This window comes from Mustelus asterias, unplaced genomic scaffold (genome assembly GCF_964213995.1).
Source record: "Mustelus asterias unplaced genomic scaffold, sMusAst1.hap1.1 HAP1_SCAFFOLD_1523, whole genome shotgun sequence".
Taxonomy (NCBI): domain Eukaryota; kingdom Metazoa; phylum Chordata; class Chondrichthyes; order Carcharhiniformes; family Triakidae; genus Mustelus; species Mustelus asterias.
The window spans coordinates 50,484-74,916 of record NW_027591468.1 but is presented as its reverse complement, the minus strand read 5'-3'; the positions used below and the strand labels follow the sequence as shown (position 1 = coordinate 74,916).

The 24,433-nt window shown below is 46.5% G+C and overlaps 1 protein-coding gene across 1 annotated transcript in view; it reads right to left on the bottom strand.

Annotated features, from left to right (window-relative positions):
• Positions 1-274: 274 nt before the first annotated feature.
• LOC144488397 (NACHT, LRR and PYD domains-containing protein 3-like) overlaps positions 275-24,433 on the bottom strand; it is a 38,600-nt gene continuing 14,441 nt past the window's right edge. The window contains exons 3-6 of the mRNA XM_078206470.1: positions 23,051-23,221; positions 17,772-17,942; positions 12,361-12,528; positions 275-2,339 (exon numbers count right to left, since the gene is read on the bottom strand). Of these exons, the coding sequence (XP_078062596.1) occupies positions 2,252-2,339; positions 12,361-12,528; positions 17,772-17,942; positions 23,051-23,221 (598 nt within the window). The 3' untranslated portion in view covers positions 275-2,251. The remainder of the gene's footprint in view (positions 2,340-12,360; positions 12,529-17,771; positions 17,943-23,050; positions 23,222-24,433) is intronic.

The window sequence follows — 24,433 nt, the reverse complement described above, 5'->3', positions numbered from 1 at the left end:
CTTCCCGTCACTCTCCCTCCCCTCCTCACAATCTCCCTCCCCCTCACTCTCCCCCTCACTTTTCACCTATTCTCTCCCTCATTCTATCTCCCATTGCGCTCTCCCCTCACACCATCTGCCCTCAACCTCACTCCCCCTTCACCTACTCTCCCCCTCACTCTTTCTGCTCACTCATTCTCTCATTGATTGTATTTAAGACAGAGATAGATATGTTCCTGATTGGTCAGGGGATCAAATGTTATGGGGGAACGGTGGGAGAATGGGTTTGGAAACTTATCAGCCGTGATTAAATGGTGGAGGAGACTCGATGATCAGAATAGCTGAATTCTGCTCCTGTATCTTATGGTCTTTTCAGTTTCACGCTCACTGTTAGCTACAGTATTTACACTCGTCCCCCGCTCTTTATTAGCTTGTGTACGTATTAGTTTCAGCATTCCAATGATTCACAATTAGCATTTAACTAATGAACCAATCAGCATTTAATTGTAAATAACTAGTTATACAGATGATAAAATTAGGAATATCCATTACAATTACAGAGCAGCAGCATTAACCCTTTCTCTTCCAAGACTGAATGACATAGATCATGTCACATACTGAGCAGTATTCAGTTAAAACTAGCACAGACCAGACAACACAATAAAGTTAGTTTAAATTGAAATAATAGATGATATGAATAGTTTGTTCTGAAGAAATGATACTAATTTGAAAGTGATTAATTCATAGTCTTTGAAGAATTTCCCCGGTTCAATGTGAAGCTTTTAATGGTATAGAATATCTACCCACTTTTCAGCGCCGGCATCTGCAACTGTAGATGGATGAAAAGCAACCATCTGACAAACACCAGGTAATATCTGTCATGGTAAAATAAACAGTTTGATAAATAATGGCAATATCTGACATCATACATCTGTCCTGAGATCGTTGGGATAATCCAAAATAAATCATACATTCAGAAATTAAATAAAGCTGAGGTGAGTGTGCAGGAACACAGTGAAATTGTGAATTCTAGCTTTCTATGCTCTCGCTCTGCATCTGCTCAGTGAGATATAAGGAACAAGGAAAGAGGGAATCGCATTTCCGAGGCTCCGATCCTGTGCAATGCTGCGCCAGTGTTCCTTTGCTGCTTTCGTTCTAGGGATGTCGGTTTCAGAGGAAATGTTATCACTTGTTGCCCAACTTAAATGTTATTTGGTTACAGGGCGCTGCAATTTCATTAACCGCTGCAATGCATGGGTTTGTTGCTTGATAGTGGTTTGTGATGTGCGTTTCTGTGGGTTTATGGCTGCGTGTTGAGAGTATTTAAGAGAGATTCTGTGTTTCTCTCTGTGTCAGTACGTGGATAAGAGTGTACAATTGTCTGTGTTTGTGAGTGTGTGGGTGTCAGTTTGGGCCTGTGTGTCTGGAAATAGGTGCAGATGTATTATCTTGGAAACAGGAATTACAGAGTGCAGCAGAGTTTACCCACTCCCATTCTGAATGGGATTAGTGTCTGATAACTGCACCAAATGTACATATTACAGTCTGAGATCATCCCCAACTACAATCTCCAGACAATATCTCCCATAGGGAATGAGGGAACAGAGTTCATGTACAGTGACTGGTGATAAAAGGGTTAATTCACCAGCCGGGGTTCCTGCTGCAAACTCCAATCCCTGTCAATATTGTTCAATATTCACGCTGCAGTAACCGGTTCCCAGATGCAGACATGGGACTTACTGAACTTGTCTGAGGCTCACAGAGAGCAGCGCCTGCAGTAGCTGGGTGCCACCAGCAGATGGTGGCATTGTGTCACTTTAATCACCAGATAGTGAAAGGGGTTCTGAGGAGAGGCTGGTGGAGCCTTTAATTCATTCACAGAGACAGAGAGGAAACTCTGACAAGATTGACCAATCTGCCCTCTGCTGGGTACTGTCAGAATCACACACACACTGTTCTCTCTCTGGAGAATGATCTCTGCTGCTCCATTTTGAAAGGAGGTTGAAGACTCTGTTGCTGAGAACACTGACAACACATTGCTGCTTAAACAATGGTTTGCAGCAATCTTTCCTTCAATGTGGAGACTAAAACTACAACAGTTTTCCAGCTGGGAAACCAGGTAAGCAGGGAAATCACTGCCAGGCTGGAGGGGCTGATGGAATAGGGAGGGAGAGGGGCAGGAATGAAGGGTTTGGAAGGAGCTGTCGAAGATTTTCACAATTCAGGATTTCACTGTAACCGGTGGAGCAGCAATGTTTATAGATTGAAATGTTCACAATGTCACTGTCAGTCTCGATCTGGATCCCTGCAGCGACTCCAGCTGTGTATTTCCATTTGGACTGAACTGATTATTGGACAGCCTGAAACAGTAAAGATGAAACAGGAAATAAACAGATTGAACAACAGAGTAAATAACAGGAGACTGGAGTTAATGGGACAAATCTTCTGGTCTCTGGATCGCCAGAGGCCAGACACACATCCGAAGATGAGCATCGGGAACCTGTGGATGTCCTGATGCACTGATCTACCTGGGAATTGTCCCAGAGGTATTAACTACTATTGGGGAACTCCCCTGCTGCAGTTAGAGTCAGATACTTGGGACAGATCCACAAAGTTTACCTGGATAGTTACTCAGGTAATGTTAGACAGCTCAACACCTGGGCTAATAGGGTGATCAGAACAATACACAGTATTCCAAGTGTGGCCTTGCCAATGTCTTGTACAACTTTAACAAGACGTCCCAACTCCTGTATTCAATGTTCTGACCGATGAAACCAAGCATGCTGAATGCCTTCTTCACCACTCTGTCCACGTGTGACTCCACTTTCAAGGAGCTATGAACATGTACCCCTAGATCTTTTTATTCTGTAACTCTCCCCAACGCCCTACCATTAACTGAGTAAGTCCTGCCCTGGTTCAATCTACCAAAATGCATCACCTCGCATTTGTCCAAATTAAACTCCATCTGCCATTCGTCAGCCCATTGGCCCAATTGATCAAGATCCCGCTGCAATTGGAGATAACCTTCCTCACTGTCACGATGTCACCAATCTTGATGTCATCTGCAAACTTACCAACCATGCCCCCTATATTCTGATCCTAATCATTCATATAAATGACAAATAACAGTGTACCCAGCACTGATCCCTGAGGCACACCGCTGGTCACAGGCCTCCAGTTTGAAAAACAACTCTCTACAACCACCCTCTGGCTTCTGCCAAGTAGCCAATTTTGTATCCATGTAGATACCTCACCCTGGATCCCGTGAGATTTAACTTTATGCAACAACCTACCATGCGGTACCTTGTCAAAGGCCTTGCTAAAGTCCATGTAGACAACATCAACTGCACTGCCCTCAATGAAATTTGAGAGACATGATTTTTCACTCACAAAGCCATGCTGACAGTCCCTAATCAGTCCTTGCATCTCTAAATGCCTGTAGATCCTGTCCCTCAAAATACCTTCCAACAACTTACCCACCACAGATGTGAGGCTCACTGGCCTGTGGTTCCCAGGCTTTTCCCTGCAGCCCTTTTTAAACAAAGGCACAACATTTGCCACGCTTCAATCTTCAGGCCGTGACTATAGATGATTCAAATTTACTCCCTCGCCTCCCACAACGTCCTGGGATATACCTCATCAGGTTCCACAGATTTATCTACCTTGATGCACTTTAAGACTTCCAGCACCTCCTTCTCTGTAATATGTACACTCCTCAAGACATCAATATTTATTTCCCCAAGTTCCCTAACATTCATGCTTTTCTCAACAGTAAATACTGATGTGAAATATTCATTTAGGATCTCACCCATCTCTTGTGGATCTGCACATAGATGACCTTGTTGATCTTTCAGAGCCCCTACTCTCCCCTTGTTACTCTTTTGCCCTTTATGTATTTGTAGAAGCTCTTTGGATTCTCCTTTGCCTTATCTGCCAAAACAATCTCATGTCCCCTTTTTGTCCTCCTGATTTCTCTGAACTCTACTCCTACACCCCCCATACTCTCCAAGAGATTCACTTGATCCCAGCTGCCTATGCATGTCATGTGCCTCTTTCTTCTTCTTGACCAGGGCCTCAATATCCCGAGTCATCCAGGGTTCCTGACTTCTGCCAGCCTTGCCCTTCACTCGAAGAGGAATGTGTTTACCCTGAACCCTGGTTAACACACTTTTGAAAGCATGCCACTTACCAGACGTCCCTCTTCCTTCCCACAGACTCCCCCAATTAACTTTTGAAAGTTCCTGCCTGATACCATCAAAATTGGCCTTGCCCCAATTTAGAATATTAACTTTTGGGACAGACCTATCATTCTCCATAGCTATCTTAAAACTAATAGAATTATGGTCACTGGTCCCAAAGTGATCCCTCACTCACACTTCTGTCACCTGCCCTTGCTTATTTCCCAAGAGGAGGTCAAGTTTTGCCCCCTCTCTAGTCGGGCCATCCACATACTGAATGAGAAATTCCTCCTGAATACACTCAACAAATTTTTCTCCATCCAACCCTCTAATACTATGGCTGTCCCAGTCAATGTTGGGAAAATTAAAATTTCCGACTATTACCGCCCTATTTTTCTTGGAGCTATCAGTCATCTCCTTACATATTTGTTCCTCAATTTCCCGCTGACTATTTGGGGGCCTATAGTACAACCCTATCAAAGTGATTTCCCCCTTCTTATTTCTCAGTTCTACCCATAGTTTGTTTGACTGGAGTGAGACTAGGGGAGAGAGTCTTAGCAGGAGTGCTGAGAGTAAGCAAAGAAGTGATTTAATTATTCATTTATGGGTATATTTCGCGGGCTTTTTTCAGGGTTTTGAATTGAGGAAGTGAGGTCAGCTGAAGGGGATTCTGGGAGGTTGAGTCTTAGTATAAAAGGCAGTTACCTGGGGCGTTCGCCGGGAGCATAAAAAGCCGGCTGCACTATACAGCGGGCAGCGTCGGGAGCGGGCAGTGGAGTGAGTGGGAAGCAGAGTGTGAACTATAAGGGCTTTGGCTCACAGGGCTTGAGTGAGTGGGAAGCAGAGTGTGAACTATAAGGGCTTTGGCTCACAGGGCTTGAGTGAGTGGGAAGCAGAGTGTGAACTATAAGGGCTTTGGCTCACAGGGCTTGAGTGAGTGGGAAGCAGAGTGTGAACTATAAGGGCTTTGGCTCACAGGGCTTGAGTGGGAAGCAGAGTGTGAACTATAAGGGCTTTGGCTCACAGGGCTTAGGCAGAAAGGGCGAGGCAAGGCTAGTTATTTTTTATCCAACCCTATAAAGAAAAGGGCAGGTATGAGTGATCGGCCAGTTCAGTGCTTCCGATGTGGGATGTGGGAGTTCCTGCAAACACCTAGCTTCCCAGAGGTTCACATATGTGCCAGGTGCGTGGAACTGCAGCTCTTGAGGGACTGTGTCATGGAACTGGAGCTGCAGATCGCTGACCTTAGTCTAGTCAGGGAAAATGGGAGAAAAATTGACAGGAGTTATAGGCAACTAGTTACACCGGGGCATCGGGAGGAAGACACGTGGGTCACAGTTAGGAGGAGTAAAGGGCAGAAGGGTAAAGTACCAGGGAGTACTCCAGTGGCGGTCTCTCAAAATAGGAAGGGCTTGGTGACAGGTGTGAGAGGGGAGGGGAGTGAACAGTTAGAAGAGGGGTCACCTGTGGTTGTCCCACTCCAAAACAGGTATATTGTTTTGGAGTGTGGAGGAGTGTGCCTCTCCAGGGGTAAGACACAGTGACCAGGTCACTGGCACACAGTCAGGCTCTGTGGCCCGGAAAGGGAAGAGAGGGGTTAGGAGAGCGATAGTGGTGGGGGATGCATCAGTTAGAGGCACAGACAGGCGATTCTGTGGGTGCGAACGGGACTCCAGGATGGTAGTCTGCCTACCTGGAGCTGGGGTCACGGATGTCTCTGAGCGGATAGGAGGCATATTAAAAGGGGAAGATAAAGAAACGGATGTCATTATACACATTGGTGGAAATGACGTAGATAGGAAGAGTAGGGGGATCCTAAGAGAGCAATTCAGGGAGTTGGGAAATAGGTTAAAAAGTAGGGTCACTAGGGTGGCCATCTCTGGGCTGCTCCCAATGCCTTGTGCCAGTGAGGCTAAGAATAGGGAGTTGGTACAAATGAATGCCTGGCTAAAGGACTGGTCCAGGAGGGAGGGCTTCATTTTCATAGATCAATGGGAAGTTTTCAGGAGAGGAAGGCACCTGTACAAGAGGGAGGGGTCACAACTAAGTTGGAAGGGCACAAATATCCTGGCTGGGAGCTTTGCTAGTGCAGTTCGGGGGGGGGGGGTTTAAACTAGTATGGCAGGGGGGTGGGGATCAAAATATTAGGTCTACAAGTGTGGAGGCTGGGGACGAGCTTGGGGCTGGGACAAGGCTGGCAAAGAAGAAGAGCACTCTGGGGGAGGACGACCTCACTGGGCCTGGAGGTCTGGAGTGCTTATACTTCAATGCAAGGAGCGTAGCAGGTAAGACAGACGAACTTGGGGCCTTAATGCGCACGAGGAATTTGGATGTGGTTGCGGTGACAGAGACTTGGTTGAAAGAGGGACAGGACTGGCAGCTGAATATTCCAGGGTACAAGTGTTTTAGGTGAGACAGAGGAGGGGCCAAAAGAGGTGGGGGAGTAGCGGTATTAGTTGGAGAGCATATTACAGCGGTGCAGAGGGAGGACAATTCAGAGGGGTCGTGTAACGAGTCACTCTGGGTGGAGCTTAGAAACAGGAAAGGCGCAGTCACTATGTTGGGGGTGTACTACAGGCCCCCCAACAGCCCAAGGGAAGTGGAAGAATGGATATGTCAGGAGATACTGGATAGGTGCAGGAAAAATAGGGTTGTTGTAGTGAGAGACTTTAATTTCCCTGGTATAGACTGGAAATCGCTGAGGGCAGGGTCTCTGGATGGGGAGGAATTTGTAAAATGTGCACAAGAGGGTTCGTTGGAACAATATGTAGACAGCCCGACTAGAGAGGGGGCTATACTGGACCTGGTACTGGGGAATGAGCCCGGTCAGGTCTTCAAAGTTTTGGTAGGGGAACATGTGGCAAATAGTGACCACAATTCTGTTAGCTTTAGGATAGTGATGGAAAAGGATGAGTGGTGTCCCAAGGGTAAGGTGTTGGATTGGGGGAAGGCTAACTTTAGTGGGATCAGGCAGAAATTGGCAGCTCTTGATTGGGAGAGGCTGTTTGAGGGTAAATCCACATCTGGTATGTGGCAGTCTTTTAAGGAACAGTTGTTGCGGCTACAGGACAAGCATGTGCCTGTAAAAAAGGATAGGAAGGGTAGGATTAGAGAACCGTGGATAACCAGGGAAATTGAGGGACTGGTCAAAAAGAAAAGAGAGGCGTATGTTAGGTCCAAGCAGCTAAAAACGGAGGGAGCTCTGGAGGAGTACAAAGAAAGTAGGAAAGTACTCAAACGGGGAATTAGAAGAGCAAAAAGGGGTCACGAAATGTTCTTGGCAGACAGGATTAAGGAGAATCCCAAGGCATTTTATTCATACGTTAGGAACAAAAGGGTTGTTAGGGAAAAAATCGGACCGCTCAGGGACAAAAGTGGGGAATTATGCTTGGAGCCCAAAGAAGTAGGGGAGATCCTAAATGAATACTTTGTGTCGGTATTCACAAAGCAGAGGGATGTGTTGACTGGGAGTGTCTCGGAGAGGAGTGTTGAACCGTTGGGGAAAATCTCCATTACAAAGGAGGAAGTGTTAGGTTTGTTAGAGAATATAAAGACTGACAAATCCCCAGGGCCTGATGGAATCTATCCAAGGCTGCTCAGGGAGACGAGAGGTGAAATCGTTGGGCCTCTGACGCAAATCTTTGTCTCGTCACTGGACACAGGTGAGGTGCCAGAGGATTGGAGGATAGCTAATGTGGTCCCGTTATTTAAGAAGGGTAGGAAGGATAACCCGGGTAATTATAGGCCGGTGAGCTTGACGTCCGTGGTGGGGAAGTTGTTGGAGAAGATTCTTAGAGATAGGATGTATGCGCATTTAGAAAGGAATAAACTCATTAACGATAGTCAGCATGGTTTTGTGAGAGGGAGGTCATGCCTCACTAACCTGGTGGTGTTTTTTGAAGAAGTGACCAGAATGGTTGACGAAGGAAGGGCCGTGGATGTGGTCTATATGGACTTTAGTAAAGCGTTTGACAAAGTCCCTCATGGTAGGCTAGTGAAAAAGGTTGGATCTCATGGGATAAAGGGGGAGGTGGCTAGATGGGTGGAGAACTGGCTTGGTCATAGAAGACAGAGGGTGGTAGTGGAAGGGTCTTTTTCCGGCTGGAGGCCTGTGACTAGTGGTGTTCCGCAGGGCTCTGTATTGGGACCTCTGCTGTTTGTGATTTATATAAATGATCTGGAAGAAGGAGTAACTGGGGTGATCAGTAAGTTTGCGGACGACACAAAACTGGCAGGACTTACAGATAGTGAGGAACATTGTCACAGGCTACAGAAGGATATAGATAGGCTGGAAATTTGGGCAAAGAAATGGCAGATGGAGTTCAATCCTGATAAATGCGAAGTGATGCATTTTGGTGGGAATAATGTAGGGAGGAGCTACACGATAAATGGAAGAACCATAAAGGGTGTAGAGACGCAGAGGGACCTGGGTGTGCAAGTCCACAGATCTTTGAAGGTGGCGTCACAGGTGGAGAAGGTGGTGAAGAAGGCATATGGCATGCTCGCCTTTATAGGACGGGGCATAGAGTATAAAAGTTGGGGTCTGATGTTGCAGATGTATAGAACGTTGGTTTGGCCGCATTTGGAATACTGCGTCCAGTTCTGGTCGCCACACTACCAGAAGGACGTGGAGGCTTTGGAGAGAGTACAGAGGAGGTTTACCAGGATGTTGCCTGGTATGGAGGGGCTTGGTTATGAGGAGAGATTGGGGAAACTGGGGTTGTTCTCCTTGGAAAGACGGAGGATGAGGGGAGACTTAATAGAGGTGTATAAAATTATGAAAGGCATAGATAGGGTGAACGGTGGGAAGCTTTTCCCCGGGTCGGTGGTGACATTCACGAGGGGTCATAGGTTCAAGGTGAAGGGGGGGAGGTTTAACACAGATATCAGAAGGACATATTTTACACAGAGGGTCGTGGGGGCCTGGAATGTGTTGCCGGGCAAGGTGGTGGAGGCGGACACACTGGGAACGTTTAAGACTTATCTAGACAGCTATATGAACGGAGTGGGAATGGAGGGATACAAAAGAGTGGTCTAGTTTGGACCGGGGAGCGGCGCGGGCTAATTGTTCTTTGTTTCTCGTTTCAAGGCTTCATTCTATGATCATCTTGCTGGTGCCAGTACAGAGCGAGACTGCGGATAGTTGGGAACCTGTCTCGGGGGCAGGGAATTCAGATGGTGTTCGAAAAGCAGAAGTGGAAATGAATAGGGTTGGGAAGCATTTTCTGATCAGGGCCAGTGTGATCTCCTGGACTCGTTTCGATCGCCTCAGGGGGTCGGAGAGGAATTTCCCAGATTTTTTTTCCCCATATTGGCCCTGGGGTTTTCACCTCTCCCTGGAGATCACATGGTCTGGAATGGGGGGGTGGGGGTGAGTAAATAGGTTGTGATGAACAAAGCATCGTAGCTGTGAGGGACAGCTCGGTGGATAGGGTATTAGGATGTAGATAGGCTGGAAAATTGGGCAGGGATCCTGGATTCAGGATTCAATCCTGGACCGGGGAGCGGCGTGGGCCTGGAGGGCCGAAGGGCCTGTTCCTGTGCTGTTTTGTTCTTTGTTGTTGTTATATAGACTCAGTGGCCGAACCCTCGGATATATCCCCTCTCAGTACGGCCGTGATGCTTTCCCTAATCAAAAGTGCAACTCCCTCTCCTCTTACCTCCTGTTCTATCTTTCCTCGAGCATCTGTACCCTGGAACATTAACCTGCCAGTCCTGTCCCTCCCTTAGCCATGTTTCAGTAATTGCTATAATATCCCAGTCCCACGTACCCATCAATGCCCTGAGTTCATCTGCCTTGCCCGTCAGGCCTCTTGCATTGAAATAAATGCAGTTTAATCTGGACTTCCCTTGTTCTGTCTTGCTTCTGTCTGATGTGTCTGGTACTAGGATTACTGACACTGCCTTTACTAATTTACGTGCTCTCTTTAACTTCCGTGCTGTCCTCAAACTTCTCTTCTGTCTCCCTCCTGCTTTGGATCCCACCCCTCTGCCAAACTAGTTTAAACACTCCCGAGCTGCTCGAGCAAATCTCCCCGCCAGGATGTTAGTCCCCCTCCAGTTCAAATGTAACCCATCCCTCTTGAACAGATCAGCCCTTCCCCAGAAAAGATCCCAATGATCCAAAAATCTAAATCCCTCCCCCCTGCACCAGCTCTCAAGCCAGTCATTCATCTGCCTAATAATCCTATTCCTACTCTCACTAGCACTTGGTACAGAGAGTAGTCATGAAATTACTACCTTCGAGGTTCTACACGTTAGCCTACTGCCTAACTCTCTGTATTCACATTTCAGGACCTCATCCCTTTTCCTACCTATGTCGTTGGTACCAATATGTACAACGATCTCTGGCTGCTCACCCTCCCCCTTAAGAATGTCCTGCAATCGCTCAGAGACATCCTTGGCCCTGGCACCAGGGAGGCAACACACCATCCTGGAGTCTCGATTGCTGCCACAGAAACGCCTGTCTGTGCCTCTAACTAGCGAGTCCCCTATTACTACTGCTCGCTTGCTCTTTGCCCGACCCTGTCCCACAGCAGAACCAGCTGTGGTGTCACAGGCCTGGCTACTGCTGGTATCTCCCCCTGACAGGCTATCACTCCCGTACATCACCTCTACCTCCCCTCCAGCCCGACTACCTCCCACTAGCCCTTGAACAAATCTGACTAAACCTCCCAACTTGGCCTCATCCATCCCAACCTCTCCTGACCTGACACAGAAACATGGAAGATAGGAGGAGGCCATTTGGCCCTTCGAACCTGCTCCACCATCCATCACAATCATGGCTGATCGTCCAACTCAAAAGCCTAATCCTGCTTTCTCCCCATAACCTTTGATCCTGTTCGCCCCAAGTGCTATATGCAGCCGCCTCTTGAATACATTCTTGACTATATCTCTGACTTAAACTGATTATTCAAGAACCAACCCCAACCCACTACTCTCCAAAGCTATTAACCAATCCCAACCTCCGACCACGCAACCAAATCTAACTAGACACCCAACAACATGACCAACTCCCAGCCACCATCCAAACTGCTGATTAACCCTTCAACCCAACACAATACAACTCGACCACCCTCCCGACACCCAGAACTAATCCTTGAACCTCTCCCCAGCTCCCTGACTAACCATTCATCCAGCGACACACCAACCCATTCACTCCCACAATCAACTAACACTTATGGAGCTCCCCAGGGTCACTGTGCTGTAAATAAGGTGTGCCCGCTCTACCGTGACTCCACTCTGCTCTGATGGAGCTCCCCAGGGTCACTGTGCTGTAAATAAGGTGTGCTCGCTCTACCGCGACTCCACTCTGCTCTGATGGAGCTCCCCAGGGTCACTGTGCTGTAAATAAGGTGTGCTCGCTCGACCGCGACTCCACTCTGCTCTGATGGAGCTCCCCAGGGTCACTGTGCTGTAAATAAGGTGTGCTCGCTCTACCGTGACTCCACTCTGCTCTGATGGAGCTCCCCAGGGTCACTGTGCTGTAAATAAGGTGTGCTCGCTCTACCGCGACTCCACTCTGCTCTGATGGAGATCGCCGGAGTCACTGTGCTGTAAATAAGGTGTGCTCGCTCTACCGCGACTCCACTCTGCTCTGATGGAGATCGCCGGGGTCACTGCTGTAAATAGGGTGCGTGCTCTCTCTTCCCCGACTCTACTCTGCTCTGATGGAGCTCCCAGGGTCGCAGTGCTGTAAATAGGGTGCGTGCTCTCTCTTCCAGGATTGTGCTCTGATGGAGCTCCTTGGAGTCACTGTGCTGTAAATAGGGTGAGTGCTCTCTATTCCTTGACTCTACTCTGCTCTGATGGAGCTCCCTGGGGTAATTGTTCTGAAAATAGGGTGTGCGCTCTATCTTCCCTGACTCTGCTCTGGTGGAGCTCCCCGAGGTCACTGTGCTGTAAATAGGGTGTGCGCTCTCTCTTCCTCGACTCTACTCTGCTCTGATGGAGCTCCCAGGGTCGCAGTGCTGTAAATAGGGTGTGTGCTCTCTCTTCCCCGACTCGTCTGCTCTGATGGAGCTCCCAGGGTCGCAGTGCTGAAGATTCTGGGAGAAATATGCAGCAGTTTCAGGTTGGGAGAATTTTTAAACATAGCGCCAATCTGCTTACCATTGCTGCTGCTTGGAAGATTCAGGCCCATTTATATTTTAAATCCATTTATATTTTAATTGTTACACTAAAAATTAACACAAACACTCACCAGATCCCCTCCAGACTCCTGCAGGTCAGTATGAGGCGGCGGAGAGCAGGGACAGATTGATCTGTGAAGGAGTTTAATTCCAGGTGCAGAATCCTCAGTGACTGTTTTGTACAGAGAGCAGAGGCGAGATCCTCAGCACAAGAATCTGTGAGAGCGTTATGTCTGAGACTGGAGACCAGAGAGAGAAATAACAGGAATCAGGCTCAATCCCCAGTGTTTTAAATAATACTGTTAATAACAATAATAATGTATTGTATCAGACATTCCAAAAACACAACCTGCATTTCTGTAGAATGAGGAAATACTCAATGCTGAAAATGAAATATAAATCAACTGGAAATGCTCAGCAGGTTCGCTAAATACATGTGAAGAGAGAAACAGAGGTAAAGTTTGAGCTTCCATTGGAACTGGGAACGGGCAGTGAATTGACAGGTTTGAAGTGACAGCGGTGGGTGGCTGGGGAAGAAACAAAGAAAGGACAAACTGGAATTACAGGAGTGATTAAATGATAAAAGTGATGATGGGACAGGACCGTAATCACAGGATCCCCATGTCCTTACTCGGAGTGGCTCAGGAGGGACATGGGATGGTCAGTGGTTTGGGAATGCAGTTTGTGGTGAGGTTGAAGATAATGGCTGTGATTGTACCAGAAGCTCTGAAGTCCCAACATGGGGATTGGAAATGGGTGGTGTGTCCGTGTGGGCAGGATAGGCAGACTTATGAAGGAGATATTGTCAGAGGTGGACAATTAAGAGCTGGCAGGCAGGGGGAGCTGCCCACTGAGGCAGCCTGGGCAGGGGGCAGTCCCGGTTCAGGCAATGCTGGCATCATCTCTAAAGTCAGCCAGCAGGACTTTCAAACAGCAGCTCTGGTGGGAGCAGCGAGGGAGCTCTGCTTATTGAATGAAGGACTGAAATGTCAGAAAGCAGAGCAAGGCTTGCCCCCCCCCTCCCTGGAGGGGCTCCTCCCGGCTGCTCAGGCTCAGAGGGAGGTCCTGTTCCCTCAGGATGGAGGGAGATTATCCCATCGGTACAAGCCAGTCTGGATGGAGATTGCTGGGAGGTGAGCAGGTTTCAGACACGTGGTTACAGAGTGGAAAAGGATCAATGTCCTGATGTGTTCTGCCACGGTGAGTGCAGCACAGCCTGATATGTGAATAAGGATGAGAGTGAAATTGTAGAAAGAACATCTCGACCCAGACACTGGCAATGCAAAGGACTTGCAGAATCTCACTGGCTGTCCTGTCTGGAGACAATACACATCTCTGTAACCTGTGCTTAATGCTGCCTTCTCTCACATTATCTGTCTCTTGAAGACCTGGTTGGCTGTAGGGATTCGCATTCTAATCAGTATTCTGTAACTTGATTTTGTGTCTCTGTGTCCTGGTTGAGAGCAGATTTCCACTCCATCTGACGAAGGAGCAGCGCTCGGAAAGCTAATGGTATTGGCTACCAAATAAACCTGTTGGACTTTAACCTGGTGTTAAAACTCTTACAATGCAAAGGCAGCAGCATTGACTGTCAGAGACATGTCCGTTAGGCTGGCATCAGCATAGGCTCGAGCAGGGCTGACCAACATATTCACTGGGCAAACACACATCAATGATTTTCTCACTCAAGGGGCTGATGAGTAAATTTCAGAATGATAAAGTTTGGCACAGCAGAAATTTCAATTAAAAACTAAACTGAGATATGAAAAGAAACAACTTGCTGAGCACAATAATGAGTAATAAATAAAGATGATTATTAGAGTTTAATCCTCATCAATCACAAATTGTTTCTCTCCCACATTTGATGCAGATTGGCTCAAAATCCTATCAGCAGCAAACATGGGAAAGAAACGGGATGTGATTGGAGGAGCAGCTCCATGCAGATTCTTCCATTCAAACTGAACTGTGTGACTGAGATTCTGGAAACTCGCTCCGGGGGCCGCATTGAGGGGCTTCGAGGGTCACATTCGCCCCTTGGTCCACACGTTGGACAACCCTGGGCTACTGCGTGTGTTTGATGAGTGAGTAATAATTTATGTGTTTGGAAAGAGAGCAAACATCATCAGGGAACGAGTGAAGAAGAGTGGAGACATCCAGGTCTTGCCATCCTTACACCAATGGAAGATGAAGTGCTGGATCAGGAAGGCCTGGGGGCAGAGTGGGTAATTACTGCTGGTGAGATGGGTTGAGTGGGTGGCCTAATGAATGGGCACAGGAGAGCGTCTGGTGAGGACAAAACATAGAGCTTGTTTATCCTTCACTGGTCACAGAGAGCAGTCTGAAGGACGTATTGGGATAGGAACAAAATACCTCGGAGCAGCAGAAGGTCATTCAGCCCCTCAAGCATACTCCATCACGGCTGATCTAATTATAGTCTCAACTCTTTTCCCCGTAACCCTTGATTCGCTTCTCAATCCAAAATCATTCTTAACTCAGCCTTGAATATATTCAATGATTCTGCCGCCACTAGTCTCCAGGGAAGAGAATTCCACTGACCAGCCACCATCTAAAAAAATAAATTTCTCCTCATCTCAGTCTTAAGGGACTGACAATTACATTTTAAAATCTGTCCCCTTGTTCTGGTCTCTCGGACAAGAAGAAACAGCCTCTCAGCAACCACCCTGTCTCATCCCCTCAATGCGATCACCTTTTAATCTTCTGAACATTCATAGATATTGCTCCAATCTGCTCAAATTTCCCTCGTAAAATAAACCTCTCCATCCCAGGAATCAGCCAAGTGAACTTTCTCTGAACTGGTTCCAATACAATTCTATCCTTTTTTAAGTAAAGAGCTCAACACTGGACACATTACTCCAGTTGTGGAGCCTCCCTGAGCCTCTCCACATCCCCTTGAAACATCTTTGCATCCTCCTCACAATTCAGATTTTCACCTCGTTTTCCATTATTCACAAATTTGGAAATATTATATTTGATCCCCACACCCATATCATTCATGTAGATTCTCAATAGCTGAAAGCCAAACGCTGATCCCTGCCGTACTCCACTAGTTAGAGGCTGTGAACCCAAAAGTAACCCATTTATTCCAACTCCTTGTTTCTGTCCATTGATCAGTTCTCAATCCATGCTGGTATATTCCACCCAATCCCACGTGCTCCTATTTTATTTAATAACCTCTTGTGTGTGAATCATGCAACTATAGAATCCCTAGTGTAGGAATCGTCATTCGGCCCATCGAGACACACTGACAGAGTAACTTACCAAGGTCCGCTCCCCATAAACTCACACATTTACTCGGGCTAATCTACCTAACCTACATATCTTGGGACACGAAGGGCAATTTTACCATGGCCAATCCATCTACCATGCATCTCTTTGGAGTGTGGGAGGAAACTGGAGCACCCAGAGGAAACACACACAGACACGGGGAGAATGTAGAAACTCCACACAGTCACCCAAGGCTGGAATTGAACCCGGGCCCCTGGCTGGGATGCAACAATGTTAACCACTGTGTCACCGTGCCAGCCTTTCATGAATCCATGTTGGCCCTGTCTAATCCTGCCATTAATTTCGAAGTGTTCTGTTATCTCTTCCTTTATTATAGATTACTATAGGATTTCCATACCATCAATGTCAGACTAGATCTGCAGTTGCCCGGTTTCCCGTAACCCCCCATATTTACGCCGCTAATCCATCTAACCTACACATCTTGGACACTAATGGGCAATTTAGCATGGCCAATCCACCTAACCTACACAGTTTGTTTGGACTATGGGAGGAAACAGGCGCAGCCGAAGGAAACCCACACAGACACGGGGAGAACGTGAAAACTCCACAGACAGTCGTCCAAAGCTGGAATGAATCCGGGTCCCTGACGCTGTGAGGCAGCAGTGCCAACCCCAGTGCCATGTCTTCACTTAATCTAATACAGTCCTTGAATTAGCAACGGTTGGAACACTTCTGCTGCTCTTCTCCAAATGAAAGGAATCTATTATTGTTGGAAACGCCACACATTTGCACATCATGTCTAAAACAGCTTGTTGTGTGATTGGCACTGGAACGTGCTTCTCCAAGAAATTGCTTGAATACATTCTGTGAACGAATCTTCTTTTCAACTTTTGACAATCCGAGCGACTTATACAGTAAATGGAAGAAACCACAGGAGCATTGACCTACAGAGGGATCTGTCTGTACAAGTCTACAGGTCCCTGAAAGTGGCAACACAGGTGGATGAGGTGGTCAAGAATGCAGACAGCATGCTTGTCTTCATCGACCGGGGCATCGAGTATAAAAGTTGTCAAGTTATGTTACAGCTGTATGAAACTTCAGTTGGCCACATTTGAATATTGCTTGCAGTTCCGTTCGCGACACTCCCAGAATGATGTGGATGCTTTGGAGAGGGTGCAAGGAAGGTTTACCAGAATGTTGCCTGGTCAAGGACGGTTAGGTTATGAGGAGACGATGTATAAACACAGATTGTTTCACTACAAAAAGGGAGGCTGAGGGGTGACCTGATGGAGGTATCCACAATTATGAGAAGCACCAATATGGTGGATAGTCAGAGACTTTTATCCAGGGTGGAATGGTCAACTACAAGAGGGTACAGGTTGAAGGTGAGAGGAGCAAAGTTTGGAGGGAGGTGTGTGGGTTAGGTTTTCACCCAGAGGGTGGTGGGTGCCTGGAAGGCACTGCCAATGGAGGTGGCAGAAGCAGGCACGTTTGCAATGTCCAAGGTGCATCTTGGTAGACACATGAACAAGAGACAAACAGAGGAATAGAAAACGCAAATTGGCAGTAAGTTCTGGGTCTGAATAAATGTTAGGAGGCGCCACAGGCTTGGTGGGCTGAAGGGCCTGTTACTGTGCTGTGCGGTTCTTTGTATATGTAGATTAAAGTCACCCGTGGTTATTGCAATATGTTTTTACAAGGCCCCGTTATTTTTCCTGTGTATTGTGTCGGAGATTGTGACTGTTGTTAGGAGCCTATAAATGATTCCCACAAGTGAACTTTTAACTTTGTTAAATCTTATCTCTATCCAAACTGATTCTGCATCTTGAACTAAGTTCAGCTCTCGCTGCTGTACTGACATCTGTTACTAACAGCGAGACTCCACCACCATGTCCTGTCCTCCATTTACTGTCATCTATTCACTCTTCCCCTTTTCACAGATCAATGGATGCTGTGCCCGGGGAGAGCTGTGCACATCTGAGGAGGAGGAGAGGACCTCAGAGTGTGAACCATAACATTATTCCCCCACTCCCTCAACATAAGGATCTGTGGGACTAACATCCCATTGCTCAGGGATCAGAGAGAAGCAACAGGAGTCAGAGGAAAAGCAGTTTTCCTTCTTCATAACTGACGCCAATAGTAATGGGCAGTGTTTTTTGTACAAATACCAGTGGTGAAATTATATTGTTGAATATTCAGTTATTATAAACACAATCTCACACAGTCTGCTACTTACTGCAGTTGCTGTATTTTACAGTCCGGATTCCTCAGAGCCACAGACAGCAGTTTCACTCCTGAATCTCCCAGTTTATTGTCACCCAGATTCAGATCTATCAGTGAGCGGTTTGTACTGAGAGCAGAGGCCAGGTCCTCAGCACAAGAATCTGAGAGATCGTTACCATAGAGACTGGAGATCAGAGAAAGAAAAATAACAGAAATCAGGGTAAATCCACAGTGTATTTAAGAATAAGATCATTAACAATAATAATGTACAGCGTGGGACATTCAAGAAACACAACTTCAGTTGATACAGAAAGCAAAATTATATTGATGCTGTAAATCTGAAATATGAATAAAATATGTGGAAAATCTCAGCAGGACAGGCAGCATCTGTGAAGAGAGAAACAGATTTAGTTTCAGTTCAATTAGCTAAAATTAAAACTTGGGAGTAGCAGTGAATTAAACTGTTTTAAGTGACAGGGAGCTGGGGATGGGCGAGTGACAAGGAAATAACAAAATGGATGTGCCGGAGTGATTAAATGACAAAAAGGATGATGGTGAAAGGGAAGAGCACAGGATTCCCATGTCCTTCCCCTGAGTCACAGGGAGGGACACGGGATGGTCAGTGGCTCAGGAATGGAGTGTGTGGTGGGGTTGAAGATGAAGAGAGAGAAACCTTTTTCACGATGCCAGTGGTTCGGGTCTGGAATGTACAGTCTGGAAGTGTGGTGGAGACAGGCTGATTCGAGGCATCACAGAGGGCAGTCGATGAACAATCGAATGAAACAATGTGCAAAGATACGAGGAGAAGGCAGTCGAATGAGACAATTCCTAATCCTAGTTTGGTGAGCCGGTGCAGACTCATTTTGCCTCGTGGTGTTCCGCAATAATTCTGTGAAGATAATGGTTGGAAATGTATCGAGATTTTAACTGGAAGCTGGTGATGTTGCAGTGTAAACAGGGTTAGGTAATTTAGCCAGTGTCCACAAAGGGCCATTGGTATCTCTCTCAGATAGAATCAGAGAATTGTTACAGAGCAGAAGGAGACCTTTTGGCCCATGCTCTCTGCACTGACTCTCTGAATGAGCAATTTACTCAGTGTCATTCCCCCAAATTCTCCCCGTAACCCTGCACAATCTTCCTTTTCAGATCATAATCCAATTCACTTTGGAAATTTTCAACTGAACGTGTCTCCACCACACTCCCAGACAGTGAACTCCAGCCCTTAACCACTCGCTGCAGGGGAAGTCCCGGTTCAGGCAATGCTGGCACGGGCAGCACTTTGATAGGCAGCAGCTCTGGAGAGACCAGTGAGGAAGACCTGGTTAAGAACACAGGGCTGGAATGGGAGGAGAAAGGTTAAACTCAATTCAATGATGCACTTGGCAACACTTGGTCCTCTTCCCCAAGGCTACCTGAGTTTGGAGCAAATTTCTGTTCTCTCAGGACTGGACAGTATCTGCCACATCAATCCAAGTATATCGGGGTGGAGATTACTGGAGACCTGAGTAGGCTTGGGTAATATGGTTGCAATGAGGCAAAAGGATGAATAACTTGCCAAGTTCTGACAAGGTGGTGAAGCATCTTATAGCATATAATCTGAGGCATATGGGGTCAAATGAGAATGAAAGTCAAATGGTAGAAAGGCCATCCCCACACAGACACAGGCAATGCCCAGAAAGCAGCATCGACTGTCAGAGACATGTCAGCCTCTCTCTGCAGAGTTCTAATTAATCAGATAACTCTAGCACTGAGAGAATGGGATGGTCACAGGCAAGAGGCTATCCTTGCGTAGACATGATGGTGAGTCGGGTTCTCACCAGCATAGGCCTGTGTTTTTGATGGGAGTGTAACAATGGAACTTTATGTGCCTGTAGAAGAGAGCACGAAACGTCAGGGAATGAAGTAAAAATGCTGACAGCGTCCAGATCTTGTAATCCTTACACGTAGAATTAGCAGCGCTGGAGCTGGGAGAACAGCAGATAGTGTGGGAAATCGCTGATTGCGATACTGGTTGTGGAGCTGAGAGTGTGCGGTCGAATGGATGGACACAGGAGACTCTCTGGTGCCTGCAACACATAGAGCTTGTGTGCCCATCACCGGTCACATGGAACCGGCTGAAGGACGTGTTGGAATGTACATTTTGTTACAAACTATGTCTTGAAGAAATATACTGAACATTGAAGGATATTGAATTCGATGATCAGCCATGAACAAAATGAATGGTGGAGCAGGCTCGAAGGGCCGAATGGCCAACTCCTGCTTCTAGTTTCTATTTTAATCATGTCTCTCTGCAGGTTATGTTGTCGGCACCGTGCTATCTGTAGCCGGTTTCCTTTATTGTTACTGAAGCAGTATAATTGACATCATGTTGATTTTAATCTGAACTAATGCAGTGTTCTGTTGTTTCAGTGTTTTCCCTGGGATGGCAGAGGAGAGCTCGATTGCGAGTGATTGACAGGTTATGTCATGTGACTGAGGGACAGCTATTTTTCACAGAACATTCTAGCTTTAATTCTGCTTTCAGAAGCTGCTTGAAGTTAAGACAAACGGCAGTGCTGTTTCCCTCTCTGAAGTTGGAGTTTTTGCTGTTTAAGTGTTGCTGTGTTGGAAGCTGTCAGAGACTGGGGTTACCTCTCTGCGGTTGGGCTGCTCGGAGCGACATCCTTCTCTGAAAACAATTGTCTGTTGGCTCTCCGGAAGTGGTTAAAAAGCTGGAAATCGGCAACACGTGAGCTTACTTGTTTTTTGTGCTAACTAATGTTGGAGAAGGGTGTATGTCTGTGGGTATTGCTTTATATTGGAACAACAGAGATAGCTAGCTGTTAAGAGTTATACTGTGTCATGTTTAAGTCTTGCAATTGGTAAAGGTTATGCTAATTCTTGTTGTTATATTCTAACTGCATTCTTAAATAAACTGTGTTTGATAAAAGCATCCTAGTGGGTCACTTGATTCATACCTGGAGTGAAACACCTCATGCTCATCAATGCCAAAATCAAATGTAAAACCAAGGATCAAGGCTAACTTCACAAAACACCTTGGAGTTTCTGGTCTGCATCTTAACAATTGCCTCCATTCACTCTTTACTCTTCCTCACAAATCAAGGGCTGTGTGACTGGGTGATGTGTGCCCCCTGTAAGCATGTGAACGGGTCCTCAGAGTCACCGTCACATTATTCCCCTCCACCCAGGGCACAAAAATCAATGTGATTGACATTCCACTGCATTGGGATCAGAGAGAGAGAAATCACAGGAATCAGTGAAAATTCAGGTTCTGGTTCATAACTTCCAACCCCTGGGCCTTTACAGAGTTTTTCAGCACAGAAAGAGGCCCTTCGGCCCATCGTGTCTGTGTCAGCCATCAAGCAGCAATCTATTCTAATCCATTTCCAGCACTTGCTCCATAGCCTTGTCTGCTGCGGCATTTCAAGCGCTTGTCTGAATGCTTCTTAAATGTTGCGAGTGTTCCTGACTCCACCACCCTTTCAGACAGTGAGATCCAGATTCCCACCACCCTCTGGGTGAAAAAACTTCTCCACAGAACAATCGGCCCATCGACTCTACACTGACTGTCCGAAAAAGCCAGGCCCACACAACTGCTTATCACTGGACATTTATCATGGCAAATCCACTGAAACTACATATCTTTGGACACGAAATGATAATTTAGCATGGTCGATCCACCTAACCTACACATCTTTGGACTGTGGGAGGAAACCAGAGTACCTGACGGAAACACGCACACACGGGGGGAACATGCAAGCTCCACACAGGCAGTCACCCGAGGCCAGAATTAAACCAAGGTCCCTGACGTTGTGAGGCAGCAATGCTAACCACTGTGTCATCTTCAATTCTCCTCTGAAAATCCTCCCCAATGCCTTAAATCTATGCCCCTGGTTATTGTCTCCTAAAACAAAGGGGAAAGGTTTATTTCTATAATTTGATCGAACGCCACATGGTCGTCCCCCAGACTTCCCTGTCTGAAAAAAATAACAGGAGCATTGACATACAGATGGATCTGTGCGTACTTGTCCACTGATCCCTGAAAGTGGTAACACAGGTGGATAACTTGGTCAACAAGGCATGCAGCATGCTTGCTTCATTGGCCAGGGCATCAAGTATAAAAGTTGGCAAGTTATGTTACAGCTGTATTAAACTTTAGTTAGGCCCAACATGGAATATTGCGTGCAGTGCTGATCGCCAGACAAGCAGAAGGATGTGGCTGCTTTGGAAAAGGTGCAAAGAAGGTTTACAAGGATGTTGCCTGGTCTGGTTAAGGTATGAAGAGAAGTTGAATAAACTCGGAGATTGTTTTCACTGGAAAGACGGAGGCTGAGGGGCGACCTGATAGAGGCAGATATATGGTTGATAGTTGGGAGTCTTTTCCCCAGGGTGGAAAGATCAAGTGTAAGACAGGACAGTTTGAAGACAAGAGGGGGAAAGTTTAGAGGAGACGTGCGGGGAACATTTTCACAGAGAGAGTGGTGGGTGCCTCGAATGCACAGCCAGTGAAGTTGACGGAAGCAGGCACGTTCCCAATGTTCAAGGTTTATCTTGATAGAAACATGAACGGGAGATGAACAGAGGAATAGAAACTGCATATGAGCAATAAGTACGGGGTCTGAATAAGAATGAGGAGTCGCTGCAGGCTTGGTGGGCCGAAGGGCCTGTTACTGTGCTGCATGGCTCTTTGTTCTTCTTTGTACATGAATGTTAAAATCACCCGTGATTATTGCAGTATGTTTTTACAAGACCCCATTAATATTCCTGTGTACTGTGTCGAAGATTCTGAATATTGTTAGGAGCCTATAAATGATTCCCACAAGTGATCTTTGAACTTTGTTAATTCTTATCTCTACCCAAGCGGATTCTGCATCTTGATCATTGCAACTAAATTCACCTCTCTCTACTTACTGTCATCTGTTACTAACAGCGAAACTCCACCACCATGTCCTGTCCTCCATTTACTGTCATCTATTCACTCTCCCCCCTTTCACTAATCAATGGATGCTGTGTCCGGGGAGAGCTGTGCACATCTGAGGAGGAGGACAACCTCAGAGGGTGAACCATAACATTATTCCCCCACTCTCTCAACATAAGGATTTGTGGGACTAACATCCCATTGCTCAGAGATCAGAGAGAGAAGCAACAGGAGTCAGAGGAAAAGCAGTTTTCCTTATTCATAACTGACGCCAATAGTAATGGGCAGTGTTTTTTATACAAATACCAGTGGTGAAATTATATTGTTGAATATTCAGTTATTATAAACACAATCTCACACAGTCTGCTACTTACTTCAGTTTCTGTATTTTACATTCCGGATTCCTCAGAGCCGCAGACAGCAGTTTCACTCCGGAATCTCCCAGTTTATTCAAACTTAGATTCAGATCTATCAGTGAGCGGTTTGTACTGAGAGCAGAGGCCAGGTCCTCGGCACAAGAATCTGTGAGACTATTAACATTCAGACTGGAGATCAGAGAGAGAAAAATAACAGGAATCAGGGTAAATCCACAGTGTTTTTAAGAATAAGATCATTAACAATAATAATGTACAGCGCGGGACACTCAAGAAACACAACTTCAGTTCATACAGAAGGCAAAATTCTATTGATGCTCTAAATCTGAAATATGAACAAAATATGTTGCAGACTCTCATCAGGTCAGGCAGCATCTGTGAAGATAGAAACAGGTTTAGTTTCAGTTCAATTCGCGAAACTTAGAAATTGGAAATAGCGGCGAATTAAATTGTTTTAAGTGACGGGAGCTGGGGATGGGCGGGTGACAAGGAAAGAACAAAATGGAAGTGCCGGAGTGATTAAATGACAAAAAGGATGATGGTGAAAGGGAAGAGCACAGGATTCTCATGTCCTTACCCTGAGTCACAGGGAGGGACATGGGATGGTCAGTGGCTCAGGAATGGAGTGTGTGGTGGGGTTGAAGATGATGAGAGAGAAACCTTTCTCACACTGCCAGTGGTTCGGGTCTGGAATTCACAGCCGGGAAGTGTGGTGGAGGCCAGCTGCATCGAAGCAGTCAAAAAGGAATGAGATGATTATTTGAATATAAAGAATGAGCTAGGATACGAGAAAAACGCTGGAGAATGACACAAATTCCTAATGCTCATTTGGTGAGCTGGTGCAGACACGATGGGCCAAATGGCCTCATTGTGCACCGTAAGAATTCTGTGAAGACAATGGTTGGAAATGTATCGATATTTCAACTGGAAGTTGGTGATGTTGCCGTGTGGACAGTGTTAGTCGCCACAGTCCTCAATAAAATGTTAATACTGATAGGCAAAGGAATCTGGGTGTACAGGTCCACAGATCACTGAAAGTGGCAACGCAAGTGGAGAAGGTAGTCAAGAAAGCATACGGCATGCTTGCCTTCATCGGCCGGGGTATTGAGTTTAAAAATTGGCAAGTCATGTTGCAGCTTTATAGAACCTTCGTTCGGCCGCACTTAGAATATAGTGTTCAATTCTGGTCGCCACTCTACCAGAAAGATGTGGAGGCTTTGGAGAGGGTTTACCCCTTTTACAGAAAAGATTTACCAGGATGTTGCCCTGTTATGGAGGGCATTAGCTCTGAGGCGAGGTTGGAGAAACTTGGTTTGTTCTCACTGGAGCGACGGAGGTTAAGGGGAGACCTGATATAGGTCTACAAGATTATGAGAGGCATGG